Source organism: Lepeophtheirus salmonis, chromosome 6, assembly GCF_016086655.4.
Source record: "Lepeophtheirus salmonis chromosome 6, UVic_Lsal_1.4, whole genome shotgun sequence".
NCBI lineage: Eukaryota > Metazoa > Arthropoda > Copepoda > Siphonostomatoida > Caligidae > Lepeophtheirus > Lepeophtheirus salmonis.
In genome coordinates, this window is record NC_052136.2 from 9,738,853 (window position 1) to 9,762,406 (window position 23,554).

At 30.7% G+C, this 23,554-nt stretch overlaps 1 protein-coding gene across 7 annotated transcripts in view; it reads right to left on the minus strand.

Moving 5' to 3' along the window:
- Window positions 1–1,921: 1,921 nt before the first annotated feature.
- LOC121120121 (uncharacterized) overlaps window positions 1,922–23,554 on the minus strand; it is a 362,813-nt gene continuing 341,180 nt past the window's right edge. For 5 of the 7 annotated variants that reach the window (XM_071889085.1, XM_071889087.1, XM_071889084.1 and 2 more), the window contains 2 exons: window positions 8,030–8,138; window positions 2,908–4,325 (listed from right to left, as the gene is read on the minus strand). In XM_071889085.1, the coding sequence (XP_071745186.1) occupies window positions 2,972–4,325; window positions 8,030–8,138 (1,463 nt within the window). In that variant the 3' untranslated portion in view covers window positions 2,908–2,971. Of the gene's footprint in view, window positions 4,326–8,029; window positions 8,139–23,554 lie in introns of all 7 variants that reach the window. The other 2 variants (XM_071889082.1, XM_071889083.1) reach the window with 1 other exon arrangement.

Genomic DNA, 23,554 nt, shown 5'->3' on the forward strand with positions numbered 1-23,554 from the left:
GTCCTAAATAATGACTGACACAACTCTCAGCACAATTACTCGTACTTATACTTTATACATAGATGTTCTCCCCTCAAAAATTAAAAAATAATGATAGTATTTTTATAAAATATATGAAAACATTGCTCAAGTTGCCAACAAAAGCAAAATTCGTTCGCTCAAAAACACTTAAGATGTATAACATAAAAGCAACAACAATAGTTTTTAGTTTTTCTCAATAAAATGTTTGTATATTTTCTAACAAGAAATCCATCTTGGGGTATGTATAAAATCTGGAGCTTGAAGTAAATAAAACACAGCTTTTATTTTTTCTTGAAAAGATATATATTTTTTTTCGATATTTCATATCGCCGTTATTATCATTCATATTTTTTGTTTACTTTTCTCTATTATTACTAATTTTATTTTTTGTTGAGTAAATTAACGTAATCAATCATAATTTTTTAATATAATATTCACTTAGAGAAATAAAGTAATAATATTATTTAAAAGACAATTAATATATGTATCCTTCTATGTGATTATAACATAATTATCTAGATATTGTATGAAGATCTCAAAGTTTTTAAAAACATAATCATTTCTAAGACAGTAAAAGTAATTGACACTAAATTTTTAAAAGAACAAGAAAGAATATAAAAAAACAAAACTCGAGATCTTATTTTTTTTTTTTTGCTGTACATAAAAAAACGCATTGTTATTAAGTAATTATATTTTTTGCTATGAATATGTAATTTATTATTATTAATGTCATTATTTGTCATTCAAACAGATTTATTTTTTTCCTTTTGTTTTTTTTAGAAGTCTCTGACTTGGAAATATTAATAGGGATTGGCACTTTTTGTATGTACGTACATTATAGATTTGTATAAAATAGAAAACGTTCAAATGAGAGCTCTCTACAGTGTTGATTAAAGGATTAAAAGCTCCGAAATATTTTCATCTTTTATCTTAATTGTATTTATGTATTGCCAAGGAATACTCTACATATCCATACATGGCACTCTTTTCCAACCTTTCTTTATCTTGACCAACTTAGGGCTATTTTTCTATTAGAAGAATGACTATACAATGAAAAATAACTTTATAACTTTAATTTCTTCAAACAAGGGCTTCAAACTGGGGGGAGGGGGGGGCATGAGAGTTCTTTAAGGAAGACACCTTCTAAAAAATACCAACAATAGAAGAATACAATACTAAAATTGTGGTGAAGCATGTGAGGGGGGAGGGGGAGTCAGAGGCTCCTGAACAATTCAGAGATGGAGCAGGGTAATTTTACAGTAATTACATAATCTGCAGGATTTTATATTAAGGGGGTCTATTTTTTTTTGAAGAGACAAAATACTAATTTGTCAAATGTTAGAGTAAAACTTTAACAAGTGAACTTTAAAAAAGAAAAAAAAGAAGTTAAATAATATTTTTTACCTGTTTTGCCATAATTTTTTTCACCAAAACGATAACTTTTGTATGGTAAGGACAAAAATTTCTCTATTTGGGTATGAGGCTGAAGTTTGACATCCCCTGCCTTAAGATATTTATACCACCCTTGTTTTAATTCAATTCTCCCTTTAATTTCATTTCTACTAATAGAAAAATAGCCTGAATTAGGTAAAAAGAAAAGAAAAAAATATTGCGTGTTTTATGTATAAAGTGCTCTTTAGTATAACATATATACGATATTTTGAATAATAAAGAAAAAAGCAAATTGACTAGAGTTGGATTTGAAGAGGAGTGGGGTTGGGCTTCTTGGGGTTGGAACAACCTTTGAACAGAGTTGATTTGTGCTGGTATATTCAATGTGAATATATTAAAAATGTATGTATTTGGAGAGGATTTGCCTCTTTGTAAGTACATGCAGTGAAAATATCATTAAATAGTTATTATAATTTGTTGGTAGTTCAGAGAGAGATATATATATATATTGATTGAGATATATTATAATAATTTATATATTTTTTAATAAGTTATGTATGGGAAATTAAAAAGCATTACTAATCATAATTAAATGGTCAAAACTCAAAAGGATTCATTAGAGCAAAAAAAAAAAAAAAAAAAAAAGTAAAGGAAAAGTGGAAAATATGCTTCGAATAGAGCGTTTTACAAAAAAAGTCATATTGTAAAAGTAATAAGTTGGCTTTTTCTTAAAAGGTTCAAAAGAAGGACCCTCCGTTAGCCAAATGAGGCTTTTTTGCACCCCAACATTCTATTATATTATTTATTATATATAATTTTGTAAATCAATTCCTAATTATTGATCAATGCTTTGACATCTTTAATTTTTTGTCCAATTAAGATGATTAAATCTCGATTTAGTAACTTTTTTTCACTTTATATTCGAGATTTTGGGAAGAAACAAAATTATGTTCGGGATAGTAAAGTGGTTAACGTTATTATAATGATTACAAAAAAATTCTATAAAAGGATGAAAAGAACAGAAAAAGACGTATGACGTTAGAATTAATAATGACGTCATCATGATATTACATTTTACTAAAGATGTAATTAAATTGGGGTTAAACTTAAATATATATAGCTTATACAAATTTAGAAGTATTCAAAATGTTAATTGATAAAACAAAAAATGATTGTTAATTTTATGTGTCATGATCAAAAAAGAGCATATAAATATTGGGGTAGAAAAATCCCTGTTTTAGCTTTCATCGAAGAAAAATGAAGTTTTGTAGACTAACGGAGGGTAATAAACAAACATTTTTTGCCAAAGGAGGAATAAAAAGGATAAAACAACATCAACCAAAACACAGGAATAATTACTTAATTAATTATTATAATTTACTGTAGAGTAATTAAAAAGAATCATAGTACGGTAAACATACATTTAAATATATAATTTTATTATGTAGTTCTACCGGCACACCCGCTATTTCGAACTGTTTGAGTTCCGAAAACTAAAAAAAAAAAAAAGACAAAGAAAACAAAAACAATGATAAAATATCATAAAAGAAAAGGAGTCTTAGTTTGAAGGTAAAAGAGGCCCACTGTCCAGACCCATGTTTTGAAATACAATTTGAACGTCTCTTGCTATTTCTTCATCTGAGGGTCTATTTATCCTCGACCATTTCCGGGGAGGCTGTCCAGATCGTGAGCTCGTTGTGGAAGATGTAGGAGAAAGAAGGACCGAGGGAGGAGGTGCTGGTGGGGTTGCAAAGGATGCTGGAGGAGGAAGAGGCTTGAAACTGGAAAGTGCAGATGAAGGGCGATTGAAATGATAGTTTGGATCCTGAATAACAACGGTTTGGTAGTCCATGGATCCAATAACGCTTGCAGGCTTGGAAACGCTTTTTCGTGGTGCAAAGAGAAGTGGCGTCAAGTTGTCATCTTCATCGTCATCCTGATTCCTATGGTAGATAATGTCTCTTTGAAGTAGATAAGGAGCTCGTTGTTTTTTGTCATCATCACTTCCTCCGTCCCTGCTTTCGATCCTGGAATGCGGCCGACGTCCAAAATCTGACGACTCAACTGGAATAAATGAAGACGAATGCCCTGACACGGAAGGCGTCATGGCTGTCACATCCGTGTCTGCTGGACTTGCGAGTAGAGAGTCCGAAAATCCTCTGGAATATATGAGTTTGGGCTGACTTCGAATCGAGGAACGCGAGGGGCTTTGCTCTGAGCTATTTCGACTGTACTGATGCTTTTGGTAGTTGTCGAGAGAGTATTCAGAAACCCCACTTTTCCGTCTCCCTCCAACTCGACTCTGTTGCTCTTCCGAAGCCCGCCGTCGCTTGGGTATCACAACACATTGACAGACAGTGAATAGGAGTGAGGCAGTTAGAAGAAGTGCTATGGCACCCCCCACCACTACATAGATGATTGCTTCAATCTCATGCGGACTGTTCAGCCCGTTCGATGAAATAGAGTCCCCTGAATCCGCTGCACTTGCAAAGGGTGTGACTTCAGATTTTGGAGCAGTTAGAGCATAGGAGGGTAAAAAGTCTGTCAGATTGTAATGAGTTCCACTCAAGTCAAAGAGCGTGTCGTTGTGCCGAGATAGAGAGTTGAGACTAGAAACGATTTTAGAGTGTCTATGATCCTTGAAATTGAGGCTCACATTCACAAGGATTGAGGGAGCGTAGCTGATGGAGTTGAAAAAGACATGATCGTAGGAAGATGAAATGAGGGAAGCAATATTGATGCGAAGGTACTTGATAAAGTCCTCCCTTCGGATTTGAAGGATTGTCGCATTTCCAGTAAGGTACAGAAGACACCATTTCCAATCACCTGTGGAGGGATCTGGACGTTCCTCCATCTCTTCCTCATCCTCTTCATAGTCCAGGTGAGAAGAAGGGATGGATCTTTGGGTCGACCTGAAAAACGGAAAAGCATATATAATTATTTCTATAACATATAAAGTAGATGAAAAACGAAGAAATAAAATAAAAACTTATCAAACTGTAATTAAAAAAATACTTTTCTCTTGCGTAAAATGTACAATGTATATATACTATTATATAAGGAGATATATTGAGAAAATCTTTTAAGTTTCTTTATTAACTTGAATGTCTCTTTTTTGATAATTAAGTTTTTTTTTTCTCTCTCTCTCTTTGCAATGATTCTACTCTACACATAGGTACCTACTTCAAGAAATACGAAAAATGTCTAAAAAGTTATTTAAAAGGGAAATCCTAATGCAATTATCCCCTTCTCCTCTTGCTCAAAAAACGTAACATAATTTATAGGAAAGGAAAACTCGCATAAATCAAAATTTCTATTCTATTCATAAATAAATATTAAATTTTTCATATTTTTGTTTTGTTTTGTTCACTCTAAACAAAACATAGACATGCGTACCTATAAAAAAACCTGCAACTGAATTACAATTGAACCGAATAAAATAAGCGGAAATGTTGTCGTTTGTACAACAAATAATATCCCACAAACCATGTATATTTGCTTCAGCTATACTATAAAATACAATGTTAAATTTAAAAAGTAAAAATTAACTTTTTCTTTTTTCGCTGAACGAGTCACTCATTTCCTAATTGTAAACTGTCTAAATGCGAAGATATATACATATAAAGGGTGGTCCAGATAATTTGGGGGCATATATTTGTAAAATCTCTATTACTGCTTATTTAAGTTCAAGAGACCCTGAGGAAGGATGCTATAAACATTTCAATGGCGGTGGGGTGGGTGAATTATGATTATAGTGATATACAAGAGTAGGGAGAAAGAACATGCTTTAGTATTTAATTACAATTTTAAGACACTCATTTTTAATTGATAGGTTTCATTACCCAACCCAACGACAGCTAGAAAAATAAATAAACAAATTTTGTTTTTATCCATGTCCCAAAGTGTAAAGATGTCAGAGTAATCAAAAAAAAAAAAAAAAAAAAAAAAATGTCAATTGTAAGCGACGACCTTCACCGTCAAGAACTTTTAATCTGTTCACCGGCGTGTCGAGGCTGTTATAGCTTGAGAAGGAAAATACATTGAATAAAAAATATAGGTAAATATATTATTTAGACATATCACTAGTTGATTTTGAGTTATCTTTTCTTCATTCCATAAAAATCACGTTTATTGTAATTTAGCAGTGCTACTATAGTTCTTGGGTCCCCAATCTGTAAATGTGGCCCTTCAACACAAAAACAAGCTAGAATGATTTTTCTCAAAATATGTATTCTTCGACAAATTATTCTTATTACCCCTTAGGAGGCAACGCAAATTTCCTTTAAAGTAGCCAAAATTATCGTCATAATGACATTAATTATCCATAAATATATTTTATTTGAAGGGTGCCATATCGGGACCAATATACGTCTCTTGAATCCAATAAAGGTTTTAAGTTATAATTAAAATAATTGAGTATCTTAACTAATCCAAGAATTTTGAATACAAAGGCCGTAATTGACTCAAATATCTCAATAAAATATTGGGCTGTTATGAAGTAAAAAAAATATTTTGGGATTTTCTTCTTTTCTGGACTTGTGTTCAAGGCTGTTTTTATGTTGACGCACCCTGTATGCTTGATAATGTTTCTGTATTTTGGATCGGCGGATTGAATACAAAGCTATGGAGGAGGTCAAATCCTTACAGGGCCCGGAAGAAGGGAGTTCCTTGTAATGGAAAGTAATAGGTTTCATATTGTTGGTATAACTACTGTGCTGTTAGAAATTATGGTCGAAAATGTAGAATATCCATGGAAAGTTGGACCCTTAGTACTTTTGTGAAATCGGCGTACCATTCATTTTATCACTGAATACAATAATTGAGCTGTCAATATCATTGAAACTATGTGAGGATTGCTAAAGTTGGTCCACATTCAAACAGCTTTAAGGAAATAGATAACAAGCATATATCATTGGGAGAAAAATAATTATGACTTTGAATTATGATATGCTTAATATTGTCTACTGCAGCGTGTTCATCATTTGACTCACTTCATTCCTAAGAATGGGATTTTGTTGACAAATATTACCGTTCTTTTCTCCTCGGGATCTACAAATGTCCCTTATCTTTAATCATATTTTGATCGAGGGTGTGTGAATAAATATACTTAATTTACATACATATTTTTTTGCTGAATTATGATTTAAAATAGCTTGTTGCCTCTTTCATGAGAGTTTCCTTAGATTAAGTTATTGCCAAAGGTAATGCTTCGTTGTGATTGGCGAATCAATTAATATATAAAATTTCAACAGCGGATTCTTACATCAACACTTGTTACATTGTCATAGTAAACATGAACGTTCACAAGAATGTTATTTATCTCTACAGCTAAGGTTTGACAGAGCATGACATCTCAAAATAAGACTATTAGAGGACAAACAAGCCTCCACGCGATTATCTATAAAAAACAGGGTTTGTTGATCAGAAGCCAAGAAAGCTATGTGCAGAAATGGTAATCAACTGTGAAACCACAACAAGTAAAGTGGCTTATCTTATTTTCTTGTCAACTGACACGCGCTTCAAGAACATTATTAAGAACCGACAAAGAGACTATATCGATGAGGAAGTCTTTTACCATTTGATCTTGAATTGTTGTATCCTACAATTTTTGTTAAGTAAAGTTATTTATAAAATTGTTCTTCTTGCCTGCAAGTTATCAGTTTTTCTTGTTCAAATTATCTGGAGCAACCTGTATACAAATATAAATTGTATATAATATATTTTGCTCTTTTGTATCCAGTGAATGAGTAGTTAATGGTTACTTATGTCTCCTCAAGATCTCTCACAAATGTTTTTTTTAACAAAATTAATGTTCCAATATTTTTTTATGGTACTACCACCTGCTACTAATTTTTTTTTTGTGCTGTAATAATACACGTCGTAACCTTTCCATAAGAAAATACAGAAAAAAGGCCCAAAAAATTGGTAGTCGGTCAATTCTTTTTAACTATGGAATTTTTATTCTATAACTATTAAGAAGTGTTCACGTTTGCTTAAGAAGAGCTAAATAAAATTTAGCCAATCCATGTTGAGGACACTAATAAGGGGAACATAAGCTGTTCACAAAATAGGGTTAAATTTAGTATGATTTTGAGACAACATCTTGTTGTTTCTTATTGCTCTCTGAACAAACTCGATTGGTTAAATTCTACATCATAAAATTAAAAAAAAATAAAAGCTTGACCTTAATGTATATGAATATCTAAAAACTGTTGCTAAATTGTAGAGTCTCACAAAGGAGTAACAGGAACATTGTGTAATAGAGAAAAAATGGCATTTAGACACATACACAAATATATACATTAAGTGACATTAATGAACAGAGATAAGCTGAAATGTTTTACAATATTAAAACAAATTAGAAATGAACTGTTGTACACAAATTTTGCAGATTAGTTTGACTGATTATAATAAATTACAATTATCAGAAGTATACAAACAAGTTCGTATACTTAGAGTATTATTTCCAAACCCTATGCCATAATTAGTCAAACTTTAATATACTTTTATCAAGCATATTAAATGTTTATACAAAAAATAAGAAGAAATAATTTAGTTTGTTCAAATAAACTTTTTTGAATAAATTGAAATATATTATGATTATGTATGTATTTACCGTTTAACCTGACGTGAATGCTTTTCTCCATCAAACATTTGAAAGTTCAAATCATCATACTCAATGTTGGAATTTATACCACCACCACCATCAATAGTAGCATCAATTCCTGAAAGTGAAAGTAAAATTATAAAACGAGTCTAAAAATAAGTTAGACAGAGTAAACAATACACATTTTTTTTTTTTTTTTTTTTTTTTTGGGGGGGGTTGGAGGAGCTTTGTTTTTAGAAAAAAGTTCAAAAATCTACAACCATTCACAAAAAATTAAATTAAAAAAAAAAATTCAAATATGAAATAGTTGTGAATAATTAATTATTGACGATTTCACAGAAGTCTTAAAAATGCTGTTTTTTTCTGGAAATAAACCGGTTTTAATTATTTGATTTGGACCAATTGCACCAATTTTAAACCCTTACATGTCATTTGATCTAATGAACGTTACCTCTTTAGCATTAGTATCCGTGAAGTTATTTGGGGTAAAAAGTTATGAAAATGAATTGAAAAATATGTTATTTGTGAATTAGAAAATTGAAGAAATGAACTGATTTTCATAAATCCCACCAATAAAAACTCAGAAGCTAAATTGAAATTAGTTTTATCTTATAAAATATTATGTAAAAACATTTTTTTTCACATATTTTTTTTTCCACGGCAAACCCACGTTTCCCGCTACTCCAACGTATGATTGTGACCGTGTACAGAAAGTTCACCGTGCTCTTTTCTACCATGGAAAGTTCAACACCCTCTTTTCACCCCATAACATATTTATCCCAAGACAAGTTCATTGCATGGAAAGTTAATCCCGAAACAAGTTCATCGCAAAGCAAGCTCATCGCGCGAGGAAAGTTCATCCCAAGATAAGTTCATCCTGAGGAAAATTTATCCCCGAAAATACATATATTTGGAATATATCTTAATGAAAAAAATCAACTATATTGTAGTATTTTATTTTAGTTTTAATACAAATATTTAATGATTCAATAATATAATCATTATCTTAGTAAAAAAGTTCCTAATTGAAATAAGAACATAAATTTCTTATGCTTCACAAAAAACCTTATTTTCCCCTTAAACACCGATCCCTAAAAATTTACCAAATAGCTTTATATTATATTTATTTTCCTAAATTGAATGTAGGAGTCCATATTGGCTGTGTATATAAGCACAGTACGGCTAATCATTTATCCCAGTTCACTACCTGTTTTTAAAAAGGATGTCCACCAACGGAGGGATAAGATTAAAATATTGAATACATTTTTCCAATGATTAATAAAGTTATAACTTTTACACTGAAATCATTATCATTGTAGTATTTAAGAAAATATAATACTAAATATATCCATAATTTCTGGTTTATTTATCCGATTAATAGTATTTATATTCTGGCCCGAAAGATTAATTTGAAAAAGAAAATAATTTTTTTGCTGATGTTGACGTTACAAGGCAAGAAATATACTATTTCATTTAACTCCAAGTTGAATATTTACAAACAACGTTCCAATATCTTAATATTTAATGTAATTTTTTTTTCTCGGATAGTACCAATTATTTAAAAACAAAAAGTTAAACATCTGCTAAACATAGATACTCTATATTTGTTTTCATTTAAGTAAAAATGATGCCGGATAATTTTGCGTTGTTTACGTTTAAAGAGAGTATTCGGAAGTATCATATATTTTTTTAGTTGATGACCAACTGTGGGTGTGACTTGGCCCAGGACTTGCTTTCTAACTCTATCTAGATGTAGAAAATCCAAGGGATTCATGTTGAGGGAGCTATAGATGGGGGAAAGGAGGTGTTGAAGTAAAAAAAAAGATAAAGCATTGGCTTGGACTCAATCTTGGACAATTTCAGCACCGTGCACTGGCACAGAGTCCTCTAGGAACATATACAGTAAATTTTACACTTTTTGAACTATAATAATAGTTTCTTGCGGAGTCCTTAATTTTGATCCATAAGATTTGTGTAAAAACGAATCATTATGCCTAAGAAAATGTGTTAAAATTTTGGATACATATGTATTCAAAAGTAATGCCAAAAATTTGTTTTTGAGATATATTCAAAGTCAAGTAGTCTCCTTTTTCTTTTTGTAGGCTACGGTAAAATAGCTCATTATTTTGATAAAATATAGACAGGAAGAAAGTACAGAAAAGGTCAAATTCTGTGCCAGTCGAATCAACAAGTAAATTGAACACATTGCAGACATCTTGAATTTGAAAAGAAACTGTGTGCGTATTTTTATTTTATTATTTATTGAGCATTACATTTACGAAATTTTAACCAAACCCTACTATTTGAAAAGATACTAGATACTATCCATTCTTTTCCAAAACTGATATTTTTTTTTTCATTTTTAAAAGGACATGAATAATCTAAGAAAATATTCATAGCTGCAAGATTGCACAGAGGCTTAATAAACAAACAAATAAGTAAATAACGCTCAAATCGTCCCTCACTCAGAGTCAGTGGGAAATTAGGAAACTAACAAAACATTTATAGCCGCAAGATGGCAATAGAGCAGATATACAGATACAAATATATTAACCACGTAACGCTCCTGATTTTTTTATTTTCAAACCAATTCTTTATTCACTTAGAAAATATGGCGGTCTTAATAATAATATTTATAAAAAATAAACAACCGCAGTCGCTTTAAAACGATAAGACTTAAGTTTGTCTAAATAAACTCGTTTACACTTGGCTTATAACTTTTTTATTGGATAACACTTTGCTAAAAATAAATTTTCCAGGCAACTATTTATTGATCGCCGTTAGCCATTGCAATTATAGCCTCTAACAATCCCACAGTTGGGATGGAGTTTTGTTTAATTTTTCTTTTGGCCTTGCAAATGAGTTAAAATGAAGCCTTTATATAAGGTTCCATAAAATTAGGTGTTGCATATAATATAATGTTCATAAATTACAGCATTAATAGGTCTTGTTTATGATTACTATTAATAACAAGTAATAATTATAACAAAGAAGCCATTATGGTTATAAGCTTATGAAATGACTAACATTCAATGTACTGCCCTGAATGAAGAAAATATTTATGTAATATGTATGTATATTAGACCGTCCCGTTTTCGGGTTAATATCCCCGTATAAACAAAGACCTATTATACTGGAGATGATAAAAAAAGGACTTTAGCAAGGTGTCAGGCTTCTCAGGCAATTGTTAAGCCATTTATGACGTTCCAAAGATGGTGTTATATTTCAAAAAATTGTACTTTTGATATTATTTAGTGTATCATACACACACAGACAAAAAAAAAAGATTGTGCCCATTTAGCTCAATACCTTCAGAGATCAGCTAAATGTTTTCAAGTTGCCTATTTATCAAAAGTATTGTTCTTCCTTTTCGTTCCACAACTATCACCTCCAATAATAAGGTTACATTGTTGCAATTTTGTATTTTTGAGTAGTATAGTTCAATCTGCAACTGATTGATAATGACCAATTGCTGCTAAATCCGCTTTTGTGCTTTAGCTACTATCTCTTACATTGTTGGTAGTCTTTCCAAAAGCCAACTCTTCATATATGTATGTTTGAAGATGCAAAAATGGTCTATAGGTTTGGTATCCAAAACTTGCAGTTGCATGAATAAATTACAAATATCGTCATTTTCATTGAATCAAGAAAATATAACTTGAAATCAATTTTTGATATATTTAAATACTACATTTAGCTATAGTTGTTATTCAATATGTCCTCCTTCACAAGCAAATAGAGCCTAAGACGCCGGCGAACTACACTCTCCCCCTCTGTCATCATGCAACTCAGAATAGACCCAAATTTGAATGAAAGATGTGTCAGACATTCATCTCAAGACTTCCCAAATTGCAAAGTCCAGGGAGCTGGATGAGGGCCACGCGGGGCCAGCCATATTATTTTTGCATAAATTTTGTTCTTCTTGGATGTAATGGGCTACTTGATGTTGTAGGGAGTCAGGATTAAGATATCAACGGTCTCTGCAACCTTCTTGATAATGCCACCGGGTTGAAGAGATCGCACACGCGTTGTCTTTTTTTAATGTTGCTCCGACAGTTTAACACTTCGAGATATGGAATAAAAGCAAAACTTATTTATTTTTATTTTAGATGTGGTTTGACAACATGCATAATGACACGTCTTAATTAAAACTACGGGGATTTCACTAGTAATGGAATGTTGCATTAAGTATTGGGTCCTGCTCTTTATTTGTTCAGTTGTGTTATCTAATCACTTTTCATACCTCAAATTATCTTAAAGAACCTTTGAATTCTTAAAGGTTTATCCTTTCCTTTTCTTCTATTATTGTCTATCTTTATTTAAAAAAAAATTACATTATGAACCATGCATCTAATACTATAGTCAAACACAACGTTTTTTTCTAAATAATTATCAAATCTCTTCTTAACTCAAGATTGCAGTTTTCCACTGCAGTAACGATGATATTGAAGGCAATGTTTGTCTTATCTCTTGATAAAAATTAGCTTACTGTTTGAATCTTTGGAACTATAATAGAAGAAGTGGTTTTTATTGTCCTTGCTTCAACATTAATTTCTTTAAAAAGTATCAAAAAGTGAAGATTTTGTTCCACATTAGGCTCCATTAATAAGGGCTCAATGAAGAAATGAATTAATATTGCGTCGATTTATTGATAATCGGTCGAATTCCTTATCGTTGAATCTCTTTTGTATACTATTTGCTAAAAATAGCCTAGAATGACACAAAAAATCCATTTTTTACGAATGAAAATGGCGTATACTTGGGCAAAAATAACTGGGAGGCCTCAAACTTTGGGAATAGTCAGCTTTTTTTATTCTCCTCAGCAAAAAAGTTCTTTGCGCATAAGAATAAATCTTAAACTTGAAAACGAGACAGTCTAATTCATACATATATACTTTAGACATATAAAAGCATTTAGAAAGCAATTAGTGAACAACTGAATAAAAAACTTTTTTTAATAAAGAGGAATTATGTGTTCAATAAGTGTTAGGATAATTACATTTGTTAGTTACTCTAATGGACCAATTAATTATGTACAATTGATGATGAACTCTTTTCATATAGTATTTTTTAAAGCTACAAAAGCTATTTAATAATCTCTTGTTTCCTACACGTCTTTTCCCGCGCTATAATTTGTTTGTCTTTGTTTCATTTCAAGAGCACTTCAAATAAAAAATATATAAACGAGACACACACACACAAATATTGATGTCGTCATCAAAGTTGATTTGATAGAATACACTGAGAAATTGTTTTTCTCCTACAAGAAATCCTTTATAGTTTTTTGTTATCACAAAACCACACTTTAAAAAATAACAGAAAAACAAATTTTGTTTTCAATTCCCCCTCCTTCCCCCCAAAAAAAAAAAAAAAAAAAATATGTATACATTATCCTTATCTGTCAAATGCATGTTTGTTCCATTATATACTCTCCAAAGTCCCTTTTACAATATGAAATCCTATATGATTTTGCACTTAAATCAAATATTATATAGTACAATACGCATACATAATTATTGTTTCCTTATACTGCATCAAAAGAATGGTTTATTAAAATTGGGGAATGCATTTACTATTAGACAGTTACATAGAGAGTTTTATAGAGTAAAGTATGAACTGCCGGTATGTAAAAGTAAAATCAACCTAAAATAACGGTGAATCATAGTAATAATTCCACAGCGTATCTAGAAAGGAAGACATATATGAAGGAGTTACTCCAAATTTATTCCTCAATTCTATTCTTAGTTCAATTAGGACTAAAGATGACATACCACATCTATCATGGATGCACACGTAACACGTGTATATAACATTTATTTAAAAAAAAAAAAACAACTTTGGTTGCTATAATTTTCAAACCTCAACAACTCTTTAAAATGAAGAGATTTTGTAGTTTAAAACGTATGTTGTTTGTGGGAGTGAAAAAAACTGTGATAAGATAAAATTTAGATATTCTAAAATGACCAACGTGGCATTTTATCTCACCTCCAACAAGAAACATTTTAAATTATAGAAACTCTTTATAAGGACATGGAATGCTGTTGAGGTTTGAAGATTATAACATGGAAAGTTCTTAGAAATAAATTACATGTACACTTATTACCCATTTTTACATTTATAATTCATATGCCCCAAATGAGTCATGACCAAACTAAAAAAATATATTATTAGCAAGGAGGTGAGAGAGTATCTATTTAGTTTGGGATCGCAAAATAAATAAATTCAAAGAGGTATTTATTTATAATATATTATTTCTGAGCTCAAAACAACTTTGTATTTACAAATAATAAAATTATTAATATATTAAATAATATTATAATTCAGGGAGTTTTTATTTGACGTAAGCATTAAAAAAAACAACATATATATAAGTAAACGACACTCATGCACGACTAGCTATATCCACTCTCGACCAAGACTAACAAAAGGGAATGGGAAAATTTGAATAAAAAACTTATGTATTTTTCTTGTAGCCAACTGTTAATTATTATTAAGATATTAATTGATAATTGTTATATGCATCAAATTGCTTATCTTATCTATGACTGAATATGAAATGATACGAATTCTAAATGAAGGCCCTCGAAATATATTAATTATTACATTAGTACATTTTTTGAGATATGTAGAGTCAGCTGTTTTATATAATGCAAGAGTCCACTTAAGAAAATGAATTAAAATAGCTGAAAGGAAAATATACCAAATCTGTGTTTATTTAAAAAAGCGAGCCTAATTGAATGCCAAACATATTTCAAAAAAAAAATAGTACAAATTGAATCAGCTTATGGTTAAATAAAGTTGCCATGAGCTGTATAAATGCTGTGCAATCATGCTAGCTCTTAGCAAACATTTAACTGCACTGATGTTGTATAAAGATCACTATATGTCAACGGATTATTTTTTTTATGCTATTTAAAAAAAAAAAAGTTTTCGAAAAAACAAAATTATTTGTATTGAAGTACATCAAAAATAAATCTCTTCTTTCCTGTAAAAAGTAATACAAAAAGAAGTTGATAAAGCTACATCAAGTAACAGTCTTCAACTATTTAATATGTATATATGTACTTAAAACGAGGTGAGTGCACAAAAGAATTTCCCTGAGGGCTATTTTAATTATATTCATGTATAATATTTGTCATATTTTTATTTTATCTACGTTTTCCCACATAATAATTTGACTTAAAATAAGCTATTTTCATGTAGGGGGAGAATGGGGACTGTTGCAATAGGCCTTGTTGAACATAAAAAAAAAGCTCAAATAACAAAATTTACATACCAACTATATAACATAATGCAAATTATTCGTAAAAAAATCAATATTTGTAATTTTGCTAACTTTTCTGCAAGATTTTGAGAGATAATAGTTTTTTTTTTTTGAGGAAAATGATTTTTAATATAACTTAGTCATTTCTTTACTAATTTTTCTAATACTGATATCATTTAAATTATATATTATTTTTCTATCAGTTGACATAGTTGTATCAAAATTCAAAACTCAATCACCGAGGAAATGTTAGATATATTTAATGGTCAGCACAAAGATGAAAGTTGAATCAAGTATTGCTATTTTAATCGTATAATTTATTAAATTTGATTACTTTACATACTTACACTTGATAGCATGTTTATTTTTTTCAGGGCAGGGCCCTAGAGTTGGCGGTAAGAGTGAGTTTATTCGATATAAATCTGATTATATCTTAATCTACAATAAAACATTAATATTTTATAATTCAACATCATAAAAAGTCTTCTTATTTATTTATCCAAAATATTATTTAGTCCAAATTTTGTAAATTTTTTACTCAAATCCAATATATTTAACTGTTGCAAGAGTCCTTGGGTACGGGGAAAATATGCAAAATTTGATGAGTCGCATTCAAATGCAATTTGTGGACTAAATACTGACTGGTATAATCTCTAAATAACTTTAGACAATTATAAAAATATGTAAAATTTTGAAGGGTTTAAGTCAACCTACCTCCCAAAATTGAACCAAAAACAAAAAAATTTGCGACTATCCCCGGGGTGCCCTATATGTGGCTTCTCAACACAAAAGCATGCTAGAATGACTTTTCTCAAAATTTATTGTGGACTACATTTATATTATTATTATACTTATTATTGTCAATATCTATCAATAAATTATTCATATGAACTCTTTTGAGTGGGCCACAAATTGTATTTAAAGTAGCAAAAATTGATTGATACAATAAATTAACGAGTACTTCATATTTTTTATTTGAAAAGTGTTAGTTATATCGGGGCCAAATTTAGTATATTAAGTCAAATAAAGGTTATAAATTGTAGCTAAAATCCTTGGATATCTTAATTTATCTTACAAATTTGTATATAGGGCCTATAATTGACTGAAATATGGGAGTGTATGTAGAAATGAAATAATAACGAGAAGACGAAAGAGAAGAAGAGTGACTAGTCATATTATTTGGCACTCAGATTTTTAATTAATACCAAATATAAATATAATAAGGCTTTGCATTAGCTTTTTGGTATGTGAGACTCTATATATCCCGTGCCTATATTTATTGAGATACACATCTTTTACAGTGTTTAATAGCTGTGAGAAAAAATTAATTTTGTAATTTTCGCATATCATCTAAAAATTCTAATTGACATTGATCAGGTGGTAAGAGGTTGCATATATTTGTTTATCACTTCATATTAAAAAAGTTCCGAGAAGTTTACGTTTTTAATAATGAACGAATTCCATTGCAACATGGCTATTTAAATGCATCGAAAAAAGATTTGGCTTCAAAATCAATTAAAAGGAAGATAATAATTGATATTACTAGCATTAATGGAGGTCGCATTCCTAAACGGCCAGCTATTCCAGAAGTTGATAACTTAATTTTTGAAGTTCTGGAGATTGACCCACTCCTTCTTCAAGGAATTAATATTTGTCGGGGATCTCACCTTATGGTTATTAAAGAACTATAAGGGGAGCAAATGACAGGTGGAGAGGGGGGGGGAGAATTAAAGTAGTTGTAACATGGCTAAGAACCCAACGTAACGACGAGTCTGAAAATCCTATTGTATTTGAAAATAAAATAACCATTCACTCTCCCAATCAGGACGTTAAGCCCTGTGATATAGATGATACATTATGGCAAAAGAGACTACTTTTATTGATGCAAGATCAAAGGGCCTTAATAACGGAAATTTTGTTCTTGTTTTGATACCAAAGCGAGACATTCAAAGATTTGTAGCTTTAAAGATTCAGATTAGCTATACAGGCAGTCAATTACATGTGCAAAGTATTACGAAACAGGTCACTTTGCAAAAAATTGTATCAATCTGTTTTTGAAATGTGGAATTATCTGAATTAGTTAATTAAGTTTTAACTAAAGACAATGCAATGGATAATAATAAAATAAATGAAAGAATTGATAATAGTTCCATCATTGTTGACAGGACTAATAAGGATAACACAGATTATGTGGTATTTTCAGATGGAAGGAAAAATACAATTAGTTAAACAAACATTCCACAAAATGAAAGAGTAATCACTTGTGTTGTCTAAGAAGAGGTTACAATAAGCGAAAATACAACGCCAGCAGGGACAAATTGTAATATCAAAATCATTTTAGTATTGAATGTTTGCAAATGAATTAGTTCAATCTATGATGATATTAGTAGCTCTAAGGACCCACATGAAAAGAAAAGGATAAATAAATACCCAAAGCCACATTATGATATTGATAAACAACAAATTTTGTCTAAGCGTTTTCGTTCAGAATCAGTTTGGAAACGAAATAAGGTGGATACATTGCCAACACCAAATGAGAGGGAGAACCTCTTTAAGCAAATGAGGAGCTCCAAATAAATAGCGTGTGGGCTTTGTATTGATTTGATTTGTCTTTTTAAATTATTCTCTAATGAGTAATACCAAAATCACGGCCAATAGTAGTTTTAATAATAGCAATATTGAAAATAATATGGGCATTGGAAAGATGCTGTCGCTAAAATACGAGAGGGTGTAAGAATTGCTTATCACACCATGCTTTAATGAGAAGATTATTATCATTTTATGTAGACGGTATTTTTCTTCAGGACATCAAAGCTAAAGTATCCTCATCATGTAAGGATGATTGTGCCTTCTGTCTCCCAAGACAGTTTAACTCTTTTTTACCGTCTTGGATTCAAATAAAGGAGTTCTTTCCTTGATTTCTAAATCTCTTGATGATCCCACATGTACCAAATCCTACTCAAGTGCGAGTGACTGGCATACAATTTTAATATCCACTGAGGAGGCTAAATTTGAATTAATTAATGCTTATAGTCTTTATGTAAAGAGTGAATCATTCTTCCAAGCCATTATTAACAATTGCAAAGGTAATAATCTACCAATCTTTCTCATAGTAGACCTTAACATTAATCTATACTGTGTCAGCAACTCATATCAAAATAAAAAATATCTGGAGAAACTTAACAGCCTATTTTAGCCACAGTGACAGGTGTCCCATCAATGACACGAATTGATTTAGCACTTGCGTCAAAATGCATCTATAAAAATACTAAGTATGCCTTCTATCGTTCTGAATCATTGTCCGATATCGAAGTAATAGTGGTTAGTTTTGTACTCGAAACTTCTCCAAAGCCCCGGTAACTCCATTTGTGTGTAATTAATGATAAAAATGCATAAATAAAATGAAAACTAACATAGCACCATGTTTTTCCCTTAAACGATAGAACTGTCCACAGTACTGCTAGAAGCTGAATTAGTGAAAAGAGAAAAGTGATGGAGGGTAGAGGATTTTAGCGATAATTTGGAACGTACCTTAAACATGGATTTTGCAACTAAAATATACCTTCTCGTTTTTATAATTCTTTCTGGATTGTGGAAATCGCCAAGTGAGAAGCATTGAATTGAAAATGAAAATAATCCCTTTCAAAGGATTACATTTCTTACCAACAAAAATAATTAAATCGTTAAAGACAATAAGGCCTCTGGTCCAGATGGGATGGGTGAAAGATATTTACGACATGCAGAGAATAGATTGTCCCATTTTTATATAAAATGGGAAACTTAATGGAAAACAAGGGATATCTACCAGAAGCTATAACTAAAGGACGAATGGTTCTAATCTCCAAAAAGGGAGATAGCTTAAACCTTGACAATTGGAGGCTAATCACTGTACTAAACGAAACATACATATTACTTTCAGGAGTGATATCAAGTCAGATTGAAACTATTTTGAATACAAAGATAGTTCCAGAGAAAAAAAAAAGGATTTTTAAAGGAAGAAAAATATTTGACATTTCCCGGAAAATATCGAGACAGCAATTGAAGGAGTGGATAGAAACAAGCGTTTTGGAGTTATTATTGCGATATATTTTTAAAACCATTCAATTTCCTTTCTTATTCTCACATTTTGAGATCAGTGAAGAAACTTCCACCAAGCAGTATTTTTAAGCCCTGTTAGGGCATTGCTAGCTACGGGATCATCAACATCAACTGTTGGAATTGAAGAGTACATACCAATTTACTTGAGTAAAAGTTGTCGGATAGGGTTGTCCTTTGGCCTTCCTACTCTTTGGATCTGCGATAGAAGGGCTAAGTACCGCCATGACAAAAAAATATATCTATATCAGTTTCAGTTTTGGAAATATTAGACATTTTATAGATCTTTTGCATATGATTTGACCATAATGATAAAAGTGAGTTTGGAAGCTCAATTAAAAAGAAGAATATAGATTGTTTTATCTTATTTTAAAACGTTCGAAATAAAGTCGGGATTTAAAATCGGAAATTGGCTTATAGAATCAGAGATAAGGTTTGAAAATTTCAAATTGTTATTCTCCCAAATAAATTATAGCTGTTTGAGCATTAAATGGGTGTGCTTTTGTCCCTAAGAATTAAGTTGTCTGCAACTAAAAATGAGAGTAAATAATTTTATCAAAGGCTCGTGCAATTTTAACCTTAAAAAAAGAATAGAACTTTATAACACTTCTATTATTCCAAATGTTTTGTATAAGGCAATCTCTTTACCAATATTGGTAGAGGATGCCATGTTGGAGAATTTTTTTTCATCGGAATTATATTTCAGCATTAAAGAGACCAAGAATTCGATTGGTTGGTGGGCTGAAATCTTTTGTAGACCTAATCACAAAAATTTATTCTAAAATTTTGTTTGATATAAAGAAGAATCCTTACATGGAGTGGAGATTTGTGATAACATGAAGCCCATACTATGAATATGTTCTACTTGGAACTTATCTTATAAATGGCTATTTTGACGACTTTTCCCCTTTGCTTGCTGCAACACAAAGGGTTCTCTGGAAAGCGACTCCCACTTACGATTGTGGAATGACTTTGAATTTGGTTGATAAGAATCTTGGAAAAACTCTTTTTTTAAGAATTTATGTGACCTTGTGTCTTTGGAATGGAAGGCACTCATAAAAAATCATCTAACAGTACATGATATTGGTGCTCACTCTGTTTTTTTTTCCCCGGGAAATTTACTTTTCCTCTCATTAGACATGCCAAGCTACACAATGTGCCCGTTCTTTAGCATTTGTAAAATAATGTTTTCATATTCAGAAGAGGACTCTGCGTTGTGAAGGTGGGATAGACGGATTAGAGAATTAAATCTATCAAGTAATTGGATGCATAGGACTACGTCTTCAACTTCCCGAATAGCACATGGAAGAAAATTTAGAGCTCAATTTCAAATAGCTAAGAAATTTTTATTTCTCAGCATTCCAAGTAAAGATTGCGGTCAATTATTCAATACTATTCGACACACTTTTTTGGAATGTCAATTACATATTCTGAGATCATTTATTAGTTTAAGCCTGAGGGGTCTGGAGGACAATAACGTTAATATAAATACGGCGATAATTCTATTCGGCGTGTCATCAAAAAAAAAAAAAAGTACTCCTAAAGCTAGGTCGATAGAAAATGCTTTACTAAATATTAAGAGTTACCTAGGAAAGAATATAAATGTAGGAGAACCAGTGGTTGGGGTGGATATTCCTGCTATTTCAATTTCATCGGTGACAAGATAGGGAGATATTGATGATCCCTAGGACGATCGAGGGTGATTGGAACTGGACCTCTGATTTCAATATACATATATTATTCATCAAACGCATCTTTCGTACTTTGCAGAAAATACTCAAACTTTTTAGAAAGAGCAAAAAAAACTAAACAAAAAAACGCGCAAGTTGTAAGTTTAAAAGCAAAATGGCTCTTAATGTTATATGCTTGTTTTTTATTGATTTTAGATGCTAATGTTTTTAGTTTAGATCTATGAACACTTTATGCTTGTAAGCCATAATCTGGTGTAGAAATTTTAAACTGAAACGAAACTGTAACGTTTAATTAAACTTTTTAAAATGCATTTTCATCAGGAAATTTTCGATAATTCTAATATTTATAAATAATTTGCTGCCTAACTAAAGGTTTAAAAAAAAAATTCATGCCTATGAAATATGGGAGTGTATGTATATATGAAGTAAAATCAAAATAATTTGGATTTTCTGCTTTTCTTAATTTTTTTGTAGATGTTTGTCTTGTTCACGCATCACATACGGTTTAAATAAAAGATTCATTTTGGAAGAATGATAACGATGGATTGTAGAGTCGGTCGTTTTTCTTTCCAAATAATAATAAAAAAAAAAATAACTTAAGATGATTATAATGACCTTGTGTTTCCCTTCTTTATTTTGGTTTTTCTTTTTGGTAATTTATTAGAAAAAGGATAATTTATTTATATATATGTACATATATATATATATATAACTATTCTGCTTTTCTATTTCCATAGTTGTATAATTCATTACGTTTGACTTATTTGTAACTAATAGTATATATATCCTATATGTTTGTAGACACTAGTAGAATTAAATATAACTTCCATTTTACCAACTACGTATTTTTTATGTAGGGATGTAAGCACACCCTTCTATAATAGTATGTACATTTAATCCTGGCGTTATTTACTGCTTTATTTGGTTCTGTTTAATTTTATCTTCCATTACTTTCACATATATATTGTACAAGATTCCATACAAAGCACAAATTAGAATAGATTTATTAAATGGGACAAAATTATGTACTTAGTTTCCTAGATAAAAACAAATGCTTATTTTATTTTTAACCTCTGTACATATTAATGCACAAAATTGTTATAAATTATCAGATCATAAATAGCCTGTATTGGTCAGATGGAGTACTAAAAATTAAACATAGGCAAACACCAATTAATCCATCTGACCTAATAAATTGAAGTCAGTATACCTAGATGTTAAATGAATAATTTCTACTCAAATTTGTGAATGTATTAAGATAAACAAGAGATTTAAGATATAGTTTAGAACCTTTATTTGATTTATGAGGTTGTACATATTTGCATCCGTTCAAATAAAATTGCTCAATTTTATCGTAATGATTAATTTTGGATACTTTAAGTGCAATTTGTGGCGCCTCCTAAGGATTAATAACAAGAATTTGTTCATGGAAATTGATGATAATTGGCCGGAGAGTACCAATGTAATCCACACTCAATTTTGAGAAAAATCATTCTTCCTTGCTTTTGTGTTGACGGGCCACATATATTAAAACAATTAAGAATTTCCACAATCCGAATTTTGGATCCAAATCTAAAGGCTCTTAAAAACATTAATTCAGATCACATGAACAGTTTCTTATAGGTTTTCATTTCAAAAAGCCTCTGCGACTGGTAGAAGCAGATCCTTGCTTATTCTTGGAACAATATTGGGCTATTAATCCACCATGGCAAAGCTTAGAGGGTTGCAATTAGATGATAAAAAAGTAAAAAAACCTCAAGCCAAAAGTGTTCAAAATTGGACAATTTTTGTAGTGTGGTTTCATCCTGTTGAAAACAGTGTGGGGGTTCTGAAAACTCCTAGATCGTGGCAGTAGCTTGAGGAATTACAATTGGTGTGTTGTGGATTTTAAAACATTCAGGAATACAGAAAAGATATGCTTTTTTTTCCATTAGAGGCCACTGCATCCCATACCTTCATCAAGGTCAGTTTTCAATGAGCATTTATTATTAGTAACTTGGGCAAATTTACAAATTTCTAAGCGAAACCTTTAATTGTCTAGGAATCGAGACAAAAGGCAGATAAATAGACAGCAAATTAATTTATAACCACTTTGTATGTTCTTAGTAAATAGAAGAAATCATTTTTGATTGATTTTTTAGTTTAGTTTGATCACATATTTACAACATATTTGTATCAAAATAAACTCGGTTAAAACTAGTGTCTTGTGCCTCCTTATTTAGGAACGAGGACCGCAGTTCAGGTTTGTTTTCATCCTGTCCGACCCCATGCAGTCCAGTACAATCCAACTTGTTGGTCCTTAAAGAAGGTAAACTTAACCCCTTGTGATATCTATGAGGTTATTTTTTTACTTAATCCGTTATATATGTAATAGAATAAACTATATAAGCATACCAAAATATAATAAGTTCGTTGTATATTGCATTTTAATAAAACAAGGATATTTTTGCAAGAGATGTGCAATTCCTTTAATGCACATCTCAT